Genomic DNA, 14,448 nt, shown 5'->3' on the forward strand with positions numbered 1-14,448 from the left:
GCCCCTTTTTTATCACTTATTTTCAGGATTAGCTGTGACTGGGAATCTATGAGGGACCAGGACATGTGCTAATGCCACTACCGGTACTGGGTGCCGTCCACATGCACTTCTCAGGGCAGTGAGAGGGGCAGGGGACATTATGAGCAGGTTGGGGCTGCTGTAGACCCCTCTGAGGCACGGCGGCGGCCCATTAGCAGCACAGGGCTCATGCACTGGAATGTAGTTAGATAAACACTGCATAGTAAGAGCCCGCCCTTTTAATACTGCCCACAGAAGTGGCAACCAATCGGCTTTGGCGGCCGTTTCAAGTCTCCCCGATCACACTGCCCTGCTCTAGGAAAACAAAGCTTAATTTCCACGAAATCTTTTATTTTCCCCGCTCTGACGATCATAGCTTTTAGTTGTAAGCCAAGTTACGTTCCCGGGGTGCAGCTCTAAAGAGGATTGCAGTGCAGAAGAGGCAGATCTGAGGAGGTTGTTTATCTATAGTATTGGGGGGGCCTTGAAACTGCCTGTCCTATTTCCTCTGTTGTTTTGCTTCTCTCGGTCTGGATTCTCCATGTTGAACCAATTCTGATATTTGGGCTGGGACCTGCCTGTGTATGTATGTGCTGCTATAGGTTATGTGTAGGCTCTTATTCTCCGCTGCTGCCGGCCGTGAGCGCATTACGCGGGAGAGGATTGTGTAGTGAGAGTGACAGAGTTAGGGATTTGCAGGCGAGATCGCTCGGGGTGGAGATCTGCAGATCAGATCTGGGAAGACGAGACCAACACTGGATCCGTGCAAGTATTAGATGGAAAGCAGCTGTATCATCACCCAAGTGCAGAGAGAAGAGCCTCTGGTGCATCCAAAACAAGGTAATTGCGACCGCCGTCGCTTGCGATCTGGATCGATCAGCACTTGTTTATTATCTCACACGCTTCATAGGCTGTGTGCACTGCTGCTCTCTATTATATGCATCCTCATGAATTATAATAACATGTATCCTGCTATGTATATGGTTATTCTGCAACATTGTATTGTATCCGAGATCACCCCCCTTTCCTAAAAATCTGATTCTATAGAAGAGGAAAACAAGTGAAGACCCCTCCCTGTGTGTAGGGGTGTGATCAGGGCACATTTCAAATAATGCTTTTCCTCCTGGTGAAGGTTTGCAGCCTGGTGATGATCATTACCAACCTGTCATTGCTGCTATTATCCTGAATGATCGATGTTGACAGTTTTTTTTTTTTTTTTTTTTTTTTGCCAATGAAGCTTTTGGTGTTTTTTTGCTCTAGTTTTAGGTGATGCGTCAAGTTTTGATGTTTCCAGTTGTTTTTAATTGGTCCTTTGACAGGTATTGTAGGATTATGTTTATGTACACAGTGTGGACGGTGTCACATTGCTCTCTCTGATTGTCACCTATGTTGATAGCTTCAGTTTTGTGCATTTATATTTATATGTGTGTGATTTTATATATATAATATTAGTGTTTTTTTGCTATCTTTTGAGCTCCTATGTTAATAATAAATAATTATAAGTAATAATAACTCCAATGTGGTCTTGTTATCCTCTACCCGTGTTATTATATAAAGAACTAGTCTCCTCCGTCCTCTTCTAACTAAAACGTAAACAGCCATTTCCCAGAATCGCACAGGTATCCGCACCGCCTGCCTCTTTGTGATCCTCTGCTGCTCAGATATAATCCATCCACTACTGGCTGTACAGAATATGTCCCATAGTCAATCCCATTATTGTCGCCCTTTAAAATTATTTCATCAAATTTGTCCATATGTATTTGCCATAGAGAAAAAAGGGTCTGTGCTGAGCTCAAAATGGATTCCTTGCATCTGTTTAGTTTGTCGGTGCCATGTGATGGCTGTCTATATACAACCGCTCGTCGCCCCGCACATCCCAGTCCTGTGTTTTCGTGAGCTGTGGGATGTGTATGGCTGGTAGAGGAAGGGTTAATGGGTAACCTATCTGTGCTGTGTACATTTTGATGCTCAAGCTGACCCTTTGATGTGCACTTATCAGGTGCAGCTGTTTGTTCAGATTATTTAATGCAGTGCCATCAACCATCTGGGATGTTTACGACAACTGTCACAGGTCATCTACATTTGGCACTATGAACCCTTTGCCCTTGTTTTTTGTTGTTGTTGTTTTTACAAATGTGTTTTCCTTCTAAGTTGTGTAAATGAACTTGCAGGTGGTGGAAGTGTTGGGGCACAACAGGCTCTGACAGGTGACAGCCAGAAAGTTCCCCTACTACCAGAGCAGTGTTTTCCAGACCTCATTGAGAAGAGACTGGGATGTGCCTAGCGAGAACCCCTACCTAGTTTTATTTTTTTAACAATTATTTTTATCGTAGTGGAAGGGGGGATCTTTCACTTCTATCAGAACTTATTACGTTATACTAGAATTGCTTCCAAACTCTTTGTTTCACACTGCAGTATTCCAGTCAGTATTTGTGATACACATCCAGGAGAAGAGCGTACACAGGAATAATATCATTTGTACATCTATTGTGTTTAACATCCATTTGTGATTTTTGGATTCAGAATGCTGAGCAGACTATTGACTTAAAGCTCTGTTTACATCTTTATTTAGGGTTTAACGAAAGTAACCTTACAGTTCCCATACAGTTGCATGTATGAAATGCGTCCCTTCTTTCATGCGTCCACAATATGGAAGCATTCTTTTCATAAAATTCCTTACGTCAATGTCTGTTAACGGAAGGGTTTCTATTTACCATCGGTATTTGGTTTCCGTTACTCTCTCCTATGACAAACTGAGATGTGAACTGACCCAGATTATGGGTGTATGTATATATATATATATATAATATATTAACAATTTTGATGTTACAGGCAGTCCTCTACTTAAGGACACCCGACTTACAGACGACCCCTAGTTAAAGACGCACCCCTCTGCCCACTGTGACCTCTGGGGAAGCTCTCTGGATGCTTTACTATGGTCCCAGACTGCCTGTATTAGTTAGAAAAGACCACAACTAGACAAGTTGATAATCCCTTCCACTTTTTAAAAACACGCCATCAAAAATACCTCAAATTGAGAAGGTTATGACTCTGGAGGAAATCTTCCATTTGCAATCTACTTAGTAGATCCAGACGGTTGAGTCCCCAAATCTAACTCCTCCCTATACACCTTTTACTATATTTTTTTAAAACAGAGCTTGTTTATTTATATGTTTATATGTTAATTTGCTGCAGTGGCCACTCAGGGATGGAATAGCTTCTGTGAGTTCCTAAGGCTGCCTTGCATCACGCTTTTTGCTGCGTTTTTGCTGCATTCAAAAGGCTTGAATTATGATCACGTGCTGAGGTTACATTGCGTTTTAGCAAATGCAGTTTAAACACAATGTGACCTTAGTATGTGATCAAGGCTGAAGCTTTTGGAATGCATCAAAAACGCAATGCAACGCATTATGTGAATGAGGGCTGAGGGTGTGTTCACACTTGGTTTTAATGCATGTGTTTTCAAATGCAATGCAACAGCTGACAAGAGAAGAATTGCCCAATTACATTGCTGTCAACATTGTGTTTACAAAAGACACCTTCTTTTGTAAACGCAATGTTGACAGCAATGTAATTGGGCAATTCTTCTCTTCTCAGCTGTTGTATTGTGTTTTGAAAACGCATTTCTTAACGTCATGTGTAAACGTACCATAAGGCTACTCCATGCCCCTGCAGATAAGCCTTCCTGCATGTCCATGCCGCCAGTGAATACTGTGCACCGGCTCCTGGCGTGTCACCGGCATGCGCAGAGCTCCCCTCTGGCAGGCAATGCATTGGATGCCACAGCACTCGTGCAGGTCTTGTCACAGCGTTTACAGACCGCATGGACGTGCAGGGAAGTGGTTCTGAAGGACTTCCCTGGGTGTGGAATAACCCAAGGCTGCGTTTTTTTAAAGTCCTTTTTCTGATGCTTTTTATTTCGATTAGTTTTTTGCAGCATCTTTGGATGCATTTCTTTACACTGCCATGTTTATTACCATCATACTGGATGTCATTTTCATGTAACAAACAAGGCAGTGTTCTGTCCTTGTGTTTATGCCTTATTATTGTGTAACTCGTATAGAGATTCCTATTGGAAAAGAGAAGGGGCATAGGTTGTACCCAGTCACAAAAGCAAGTCACATGTATAAACATTTGGGGGGGGGGGGGGAATGGCTAAAATACATCTTCCATCATTATCTCTCCACATAATTTAACTTCCTCTCTGGCATAATGCTGTTTTTAACTTTAACTTCCCCTTTTAGAAAGATGTGAAGCATATATGAAAGTTTTTTTTTTTTTTTTTTTTTTTTTTTAGAAGAAGTTAGTTATTTTCTAATGCCATTTTACGTCACTCAGAGGATAGCTTGCCAGGTTACATTTCAATGCCACCACTGTGCCTTCATGTTTTGTTATAGGAGAGGGAAAACTCATACATTGCCTGTTATAAAGTATTGATAAATGTGATACAACTATCCCTTTAAAACCCCCAAAACTGTTAAACTGCAGCATGTGCACTGATGCTGCGGGTTTACCCAGAGGCTTCCAGCAGAGGTGTAAGGGTCATTCCACACATGGTGTTTATAGTCCGTTTTTAAGCATGCGTTTTCAGTCCGTTTAAAAATGCATCCGTTTTTAACCGTTTTCCTATTCGTTTGGCTGCTTACAACCTGTTCATCTATTGAGAGAATTGGGGGAAAAAAGGACAAAAACTGATGCCTTTTTAAAAGGACTAAAAACGCCATCACCCTAACGCAGAATGTTTACTGTGACTTTCAATTGAAATGTGATCAATTCTGATAGTTGGCTTGCAAATTATTGGCTGTCGCCTTTCAGAGTATTCTGATGATAGGACAGGGACATTAAAGGAAATCTACCACCAGGATAAAGAATTGTAAACCAAGCACACTGACATACAGGTGTGTGCCCACTCCGGCAGAAGCCGCTCTTCTTGTAGCTTCGTATGCCTTTGGTTTAAAGAAAAAGAGGTTTTAAAAATTATGCAGATGAGCCTTCGGGGCTCCATTGACATCTATAGAGTCTGGAGCCCCGGAGGCTCATTTGCATAATTTGTGAAACTTTTTTTATTGTAAAAACAAGGTGGGGCACTCACCCGTATGTCAGTGTGCTTGGTTTACAATTCTTTATCCTGGTGGTAGATTTCCTATAAAGAGAGCTGCAGTTCCCATGAACCTTCCATAGTTGCCCGACCCAAGATTGGTGACCATGTCTGACCATAACAGCAGCTTCTATTGTGCTGATTCATTTGCAGGACACTTTGAGAATAAAGATTCTCCCTCTTTATCTGAATTTTTAGAATGCTCCAGGTTATAAAGGGAACATTCCCTATTCAGGTATGATGTAAAAAATGACATACAGTAATTATCTAAAGCAGATTTTTGATCCAAAGCCAAAAGTGGACCCAGGAGGAAGAAGTCTGTCTCTTATACTTGACGTTCCTTTTGAATCCACTCCTAGCTACAGCTCAGGTTACTACATGGACTGGATGTGTATATTGCTCCCTACTAAGATATTTGGAAATAGAAATGTGTCACATATAGACTTAGTATCAGTCCATTTCATCTTAAGCCTCTATGGTAAACAGCATTTGGAGGGAGAACACATGTACTGACACGAATCCTACTATGTAAGGATTGCCGTGTGCCTTCTCACACAATGAGGCGCTCATTCTTTTGCTTATAAGTGGCCTATCCAGGCTTATTATTGACTTTCCTGGCTGATGGTGTCACAGGACCATTGTTAGGTGCTTTTTTTTTTTAACTTGGCTCAAAATAACCATGTTGTTTGTTGGCTCTCCAGCCTTTATAGAAACTACAAATCCCAGCATGGCTGTATGCAGTCTCTACAAAGACGTGGAGATCCACAGATGTTTTTTCCAGGCCATGTTCAGTGATTATGATGTAAACATGAAAACTACCAATATAATAATAATACATTAAGAGACAACTGATATGAGTATTACAAGTAAATATTGTTTATTTTTCACGCTTTATCTTAATTGCACATATTAACGTATACAGTGTCTACCTGGGCACCAATCGGCCCTCTCCATAGCTGATTGTATAGATGCTGTGCACACAATCCGGAGCACAATGCTGTAATACACTGCAGAAAAGATCAAAGAAGCTTCTAATCTCCAAAGTTAATCCTTTGTATTTTACTATCAAGCTGACTACAGTATGAAAGCAAGGACATATGGGGGGCCTTTTGGTATCATGTATAGTGGCCACATACCATATATATATATGCACTTACCAGCTATTTGTCTGTGTTGCCTTTTGCTCAGTCATAGTATGGTTAAATGCAAGAGGTAAATACTTGTGCAGTGGTATACGGTGTGTATATATGTGTGTTGGCTTATGTTCAGGTAGTGATAGATATAAAAAGTATATTGGGGGAAGTTTTACTTGTACTGTCTAATATTTAGACAATGTAAACTCGTGCCCGTTTCCCAAGAGTGAGTTCAGTCCCAAAAACCTGCTGTGTGCTTCAAGAATTTCCCGGACCGAATCTTAAATTGTTATGGATCCGTTCACACGTGGTGTTCCAAACGCCAATGCGATCGGGCCGAGGCCCGCCCCGGTGGGCGCGACTTTGTCTGCGTTTGCAAGCGCAGACAAAGCGCCACGTGTGGTGCCGGCCTTAGACCGTTTACTATGTGTTTGGCTGCTTAGAACCTGTTTATCTAATAAGATAATTGGTAAAAATGGTCAAAAACGGATGTGTCTTTAAACGAACTGAAAACTTGTGCTCTAAAATGCACCAAAAACACCACGTGTGGCATCACTCTAAACTGCCCTGAGCATGTCCTTTCAGTTAAGTGATTTGAGGTTTGATTAGGGAAATCCTGCAAGTGCATGGGGTGAGTTTCTTTGACCTGGGCATCTGGCCTTGTCAAAGAAAGCCACTAAAGCAGTAAGAAAACTTGCACCAAATTTATCTGCGTTGTTCACGGTTTCCTTCCTTATGTGTTTTTAAAACGCATGCGGTTTTTAGCGGACTTCTTAAAAACGGGTTCAAAACATTTCCATTGCACAGGTTGAATTCTGGACCAGCTGCTTTTTCTACCCTGTGTATGTGGGATTTGGATAAATCCCCCAGACTATACTACTACTGTATTGACCACACAGAAAATCCATGTGTAATACGGTACATTAGGGGGCACCGTTCTCCCTTAATTTGGCTTGTTACAAAAAAAAGTGTTTTTTCTCACATGTTCTTATTAAGAAACAATCCTCATTGTGGTTCGATATTAGAAGCACTGTAATACTAGAGATATCCTATCTATCTATATGTCACATAACTGCTTAGACCTTTCTTGGTTTCTTAGATTAAAAGGATACCCTCAGCATAGCTGAGCAACTATAATGCTATTTACATTAGAATTGTAAATTATTTTAGTACCTTACTAGTACATTCAGCTGTTCTCTAATGGGTTAACTTTGTGGCGTAGTAACTGGAGACATTTGCCTCTTAGTACAAGGCTCACTGGCGTCTACATTCTGGCTATGCCGAATATCTGTTTCTAGAAAGCAGCTTCTTGTCAATCAGTTCTGTGTGTTTTAGTCATACGTATGTTATCTTTATCGTTTAATTTGTATCAGTTTGGGTTTACGCTTGCATGTCAATAATTTTATTTATTGAACAGTTACAAAATTTTCTATAATTGTGTGTGTCTTTAGGAAAACACACGTGCTAAAACTTCATCTCCTATGCCAATGTGAACATAGCCTTACCCGCACATCTATTTACATAAGAAATGTAGTGAGTATGTATAAAGCTTTACTGTTACCTAGTAGGCTAACATGTCACGCTTACTTGTCCCCAAAGTGAAGCCAGGGCTAGAGAATATCACTTTGTGGGACAGATTCTCCCATTGGAATGTAGACTTTCCTTTCATTCCTGCTGGGATTATTCCATGTGACATTTACATTCCTCTGAAAGTAATAAAAAAAACAATAATATTGACAACAATTATGATACTCAGTAGCTGCTGTCATCGTGTAGTGCATGTCATTTCCAACTTTTAGAAGTTTATTAAGAGGATAACCCCCCCCCCCCCATTATGTTGTGGGATCAGTGATCCTAGTTGCATGGAAGTATATGGTGCTACTTTATGTAATAACCATAAAAGTAAAGATAATCTATAACTGGTTTGAGGAAGAATCCTTACAGTAAATTTTTATTGCTTACGTTTTTGCTAAACCGTGAGCAGTTTATATGTGTGCCATGATGGAGTGCTCTAATAAAGTTCTGGAATATCCTGTACATGGCATAATGGAGACGACTGTGGTGGGCACCTGCTCCCTGGTTGGCACTATACTGCAGATGCCCATCTTCAGAGTGAAGTTTTGTTTGTAACTTTATACACGACTATCTGATTCCAGGAAGATACAGATCTTCATTATTATTTCCATATGAATGCAGAACTGTCTGTGTTGAATACATAGAAAGAATGCAATGATTCTTTCATTTCCTAACCTACTCTAGAGGAATAAAAGCTGGAATCTAGTTTCTATGGAAACTGCTCTTGACTTTGCCTATTGCTCTGTCACCAATTGTCTGCTTGAAAAGCACAAACAAAATTGGACGCTTGATATCGGGTAAGTCTAAAGGCCCATCGGCTCAGTATGAGGTGAGGAATAAACGTTTGGATATATTGCGGTCTGATGCTTTACTGGCTGGCTATATACTTCTGCACACATAACGTAAAGGGGGCAGAATTTACCCCATGGATTATCCCAAAACCATTCCACAAACGTAAGGGACAAGATGAGATTGACTCGATTCTTGTGTATAAAATGGTGAATGAGGGTTGAGCTTGGCTTTTGCATTGCAAAGATTGACTACTGCAGCAATAATTGACAGGTCACTTATTTGCTGCTGGAGACGGAAGTAAATAATGGAGCAAATCTGGGAGAACGGTTCTGAGAGCAGAACCGTTCTAGTTGCCCATGAGAGCCAATCAGAGCTCAGCTTTCATTTACCCACAGCTGTTTAAAAAATTAAACCTGAGCTCTGACTGGTTTTCATGGGATACTAAAACAATTTTACCTCAGACACTTCTGATAAATTTCCCCCAATGTGGGATTGTAATAAATCCCATACACTGCTATTGTATTACACTGGAAATCATGCATAGCAAATCTGTGTACAGATACTGTTAGAGCTCATTCACCCAGACTGGATCCCGGGCAAAGCACTCAGCCGAGGTGAGAAGGGAAAGGCGGTGAACTCTCCTCACTCTTCCCTTCACCATAAAAACCTGAGCGGCTATGCCACACAAAAAGATAGAATTTGCCTCATCGTACGATGAAACACAGTGTGCTCACTACATCGTGATCAGGTGCCATAGTAGTCAATGGTGGCCATGATCTTGCTGTGATAACGTCAGTGTGACTGGAGCCTTAGATCTACATGACCAGATGTTTTTCAGCAGCTGCAGATTATATGCTTCTGTGTGTTTGTAGCCTTCATTGTCTTTACTCTCCTTCTCAGGCATAGGCATAATATGCTGAGGAGCGGTTCTATAGAAATAGTGTGAAATGAGTAGTTTTGCATTTATTATTGAGCATAGTATAAACTTAAACCAGGGAATACTCCTTGATTGATCGCTCTTCTGATACACAATTTCAGCTGCCCCTAGACACGACCCTTCTGACTTGGGGTCGGGTGGCCGCCATCTTTGATTCCTGTGTGACTCTGTGCTGCTGAGTTTCTGTCTCTCTGCTCTGAGCCTGTAGTACAGGACGGAGCTTACAGACCCGCACTGATTCACTTCCTGCCAGCACCATATCGCGAGCAGAGAGAAGCTGCAAACTACAAACTCCAGGCAGATAAGTGATCCGTAGGAAGGGGGAGGCAGGCACATATCTGTGAGAACAGAGATGTAGCAGGGCTGACAGTGTAAAAGTCTGTCATGCCACTGTGTAATAGGTATCTCTTGCATCTCTGATCTGACTCCTCTGTCTTTCTATGTGTCGGTGTGTTAGTACAGTGTCAGAAGCCAGATGAAAGTGTATATACACCTGTACCCTGATAATGTAACCCACAGAACTAGATGGTTCATAATGTGTCTGCTTAGAGAGTCCCCACCCACACCCTGGGATTACACTGAGCAGCCTAGGGAGTGATAGGAGCTAAAACGGCAATAAAACTCTGTAAAATTTTAATGTAAGGGGTTAAAATGATCTTGATTGTGTAAACATCACTAGGGAATTGAGATTTGAGAATTTCCCTTTCATGGGAAAACCCCTTTAATGTTCCATAGATCCTGCATTGAATGCTACATTGGCCATGAGGTCCCTCTTTTGACTTTCCCTAGAAAAGCCTAAAGGGTCATTTAGTCATTATTATATTGACAATGCAGTCGCTTCTGTCATCGGTGTCCTTTTTGTGCCTTTATAAGTGTATGAATAGCCTTTGTCTATTAGTGTTTGGTGGTTTCCTTTGATGACGGTGGTTTTATTTTTGGTCGACGTGGAGGTGCATATGTAGCTCAGCTGATCGTTGTATACAGAAGACGCACCCATGACTTCCGGTGTGATATTTACTTCCTGTAGTTTCAGTGTGTATGACAATACCACAATAGTGAAAATGACTGATGTTATATTTATTCTATTCTGTCAATATATAAGGCTACCTGCAGGCAAACGTGCCCAAAATCTACCCCGATTTGCATCAGTCTCGCCTCCATGAAAACCGGTTCGGACAAGGACATGCGCTACTTTTCAATGGATAGAGAACACAGATCCGTTGTAGAATATAGCATTCAGTGCAGCGCACAGCTGCTGTTTACTGTCGTGTAGTATTATTTTAGACTAGTCTGTAAACTTCCTCACTGAACAGCTGCAGCCTCCAGCAGCAGAGGACACTATCTGCAGGCAGATAGATATAAGACCTAATTATGGCTGCTAGTAAAAAGCACCTTGCTTTCCAGCAATTACTAGATGAGAATAAAAGCACAACAATAGTTTTCTAAAGTTGATGGGGAAAAAAAAAGTTTTCTTTTTGCCACACTGAAATAAGTGTGTGAATCTCTAGAATCAAATTCTTAACCATATACCATAGACCAGTGGTGGCGAACCTATGGCACTGGTGCCAGAGATGGCACTCGGAGACCTCTCTGTGGGCACTCGGGCTGTCTCCCAGGCACAGAGTTTGCCTGACATGACACCTTCCTGCAGTCTCAGGCAGTCCAAGTAGTGACCCATCCTGTGCTGCTTGGTCCTGTCTGAAGAGTGAGGAGGTGTGGACAGGGTCGGATTGGAGCTCAAAGATTCTGGTAGCAATAGGTTTGTTACTGCCTAATTTGCCGTGTTGGCACTTTCGGAAAAACTTGTGTGTTTTAGGTCTCATTTTGGGCACTCGATCTCTAAAAGGTTCGCCATCACTGCCATAGACCATATACTCGTCACAGCTGTGCGGTGATAGATCACCCCTTCGGTAAGCCTTTGTGGTTTTCAGTTCCTTGGGCGGGAGATCCCATGGGCGGGAGATCCCATGGGCGGTCTGATGGGCGGGAGATCCCATGGGCGGGAGATCTCTGCACACGTGATGACAATACTAAGACTGCCCGAGCCACAAACTCGGGACGGCTCTAACTTTTGCAGCTTGGGTCATGCAAAGCTCCATGGCCTTGAGCTCTTATAAGCTCCAGTGCAGTCCCTTTCCCCAGTGATCTCCCTTTGCATGTTGTATAGGGATTTGTTTTCCCTGAGACGTTTGGTTAAAACTGCTCCTATTTACATTCATTTGTGCCTTTATTGTACATTATGGAAACGCATAGCTGCACATTACATGTCTGTTCGCTCAAAGGGTCGCCATGTCTTTCCACTCTGACAGTATCTATATTCCAAAGGTAACTTCCGCCTCTCCACTTCACATGACGCCTTCCCGCTGCCATAATCGATCCCAGGAGGGGTCGCATCATGTATGCAGATAATGCTCATTGTCTTGGGTTGGTACGCCCCCTGTTCCTGAAGTCATGATGAAAATCAGTGTCCTCACTGTTCTGTACTGCGCATACCCGAGATTTGAAGAGACCGAGCTGTCAGTCAAACAAAGGGGACGTGATTTGTACATCAGTCATAATATATTATAATCTGTGCTGTATTTTACGTTTTTGTATTGTGAATGATGTAATTCTGGTTCTGTAAATGTGATCTGCATGAAGCAGTAGGTTGTATAAGTGAATATGTAGGATATGAATACTGTTTTGCCCATGATTTTACATGCAGCTGCCAGAGATTCTATAGAATCGGCTTATCGTTGGGGAGACAACGTGGGGCACCAGATTTCCTAAAGCTAGAAGTGTACAGGATATGTAGGGTGCGGGCTATTGTCTAGTAGTAACAGTTCGCTGTCCCTATGTCATATGGTCTCATTGAGATGTAATGTATTAAAGCTATACATGATGGCGAGATGTCCATTCTGGAGAATCTTCGCCCCTGTGTATTACTGTTCCTTTAACATTATATATAAAAAATAATTATAAGTAAATTAACATCTGGGTCTATCTAATCTATTCCTAATTGTACTGGTATTGCTAACCCTAGTGTCATTTATAAGACGACAAAGATCAACAAATGCTCTCTAAGGTGTTTTACCACCCAATTTGTTTCTGTAATACCACAAAGTGTGATCCGTGCTTCTTCCTTCAGTGTACAGCTCTGTGCAGTTCCGATGTTTCTTTCCTTACAGTCTTGTGTTTTCGTTTCATTTAACGAGGGACATTTTTCATCTTAAATGTTCATTTCTGTTTTGTAATGATCTCTTAGGGCTTTGTACATTTTCTACAAAGACTTTCCAGTCCCTGTTCTTTATCTCTAAAAACCCGCTAATGGGGTTGTTTTATTATGAGGCTAATTTATTGTTATTACCGCTTTAGCAAAGCTCCCAGCACCCTCAAATAACTCAATGTTTTACCTAGCGGCTGACAGGAAACGTATTCTCTTTCACCTCGGGTTGATCTTTGGCACATGTAATTCGAGGGTCCTCTCTCTCGGGGTGGCCTCTCCAGGGTACAGCTTGAGAAGTGCCCTTCTTCTCTTTTCTCCGTGACACAAGATCCACAAGACAGATTGGAGCACCATCTGCCTCGTCAATGCTACATGAAAGCATTGCCAGCCCCAAGTCATTCCCTCTGTAAATTATCTCTCTAGTAAGTTGTGTAAATAGTTTTTTTCTTATTGGTGATCTTTTTACTCTTTTGTTCCTTTTTTTTTTTTAGCTCACAAAAATGCCTATTGTTAAATGTGTTCTAACTAATTATAATAATAAAAAAAAAATATGTAGTAATCAGTAATCATATTGTGCAGGGCCAGTTATGACATAACATTAGCTAAAACTTATACACCATTGCTTCTGTCACATTCTTGACTATATTGTGATATGATCAGTGATCATATCATTTAGGGCCAGGTATTAGGGATGAATCTAAACTGTCTGCTGCGGGAGGCAAACTATAGAACAACACACCTTCCTGCTCCATCCCAAAGTTATATATAATGTTATTTTTTTAGTAAGTGGGTTTTCCACACATTGTCTGGCTTTATAGCAGGCAATGCTGCCCCTCATCTTGCTGAAGTTGATGCTGCCTGAGGCAAGAGGCTCAACTCTACTCATAGATGTTGCACCCCTGGATGTATCGCTAGCTAAAACCTATGAGCCACTATTTGCCATCTTCTTCTTGTCTATATTTTAACTCCTTTTTCATTATCTGATCCACTTTTGTTAAAAAGTGTCACATACTATCCAAATCTATCATGCCCTTCATACCTTAATCAATTGTGCATTAGTAGGTAATACTTGATTCTGTATGCAGATAAAAGCTAAATAGCAGGTTTTAAGCCAATCTGATGAGCTATAATTGTGATGTACTAAAAAGTGCGTAGGAGCTTGGTCTTTCACATACTAAATTATTCATCTTCTCTTTATAATACAGTATCCATATTTAACACAGTACAGTATAATGTATGTTCTGCTGTCTTGCTAAGTTAATGTGTAATAGAGTCCAAATAGTAACTTTCATATTCAGGAGATCCCCAATTTAAGGACACCCCTGATTTACAGACAGACCTCTCTGTCCACTGTGACGTCTGGTAAGGCTCTCTGGATGCTTTGCTCTAGTTGATGGCTCTAAGTCTAAGGTGTCTGTAATGACAGCTAAAAATATTGAAAATCTATTTGTTATAATTATAAAATTGTTCCGACTTGCATACAAATTCAACTTGAGTACAAACCTAAAGAACCTATCCTGAACATAACACAGGGACTGCCTGTACTTAAAACGTAAACTGTTTGCCATGTGGTCAAAAGGTCTGAATTTTAATAATTTGTCAATGGCAAACTGTCTGGAAGTCTTAAAGGGAACCTGTCAACAGGGGGCTCTTTTTCACTGTTGTCAGGTTCCAACAGAGACTGAACAGT

At 41.3% G+C, this 14,448-nt stretch overlaps 1 protein-coding gene across 1 annotated transcript in view; it reads left to right on the plus strand.

Annotated features, from left to right (window-relative positions):
- Window positions 1–311: 311 nt before the first annotated feature.
- CTDSP2 (CTD small phosphatase 2) overlaps window positions 312–14,448 on the plus strand; it is a 30,959-nt gene continuing 16,822 nt past the window's right edge. Inside the window, exon 1 of the mRNA XM_072134813.1 lies at window positions 312–858. Coding sequence (XP_071990914.1) covers window positions 795–858 — 64 coding nt within the window. The 5' untranslated portion in view covers window positions 312–794. The remainder of the gene's footprint in view (window positions 859–14,448) is intronic.

This window comes from Engystomops pustulosus, chromosome 2, assembly GCF_040894005.1.
Source record: "Engystomops pustulosus chromosome 2, aEngPut4.maternal, whole genome shotgun sequence".
Lineage (NCBI taxonomy): Eukaryota > Metazoa > Chordata > Amphibia > Anura > Leptodactylidae > Engystomops > Engystomops pustulosus.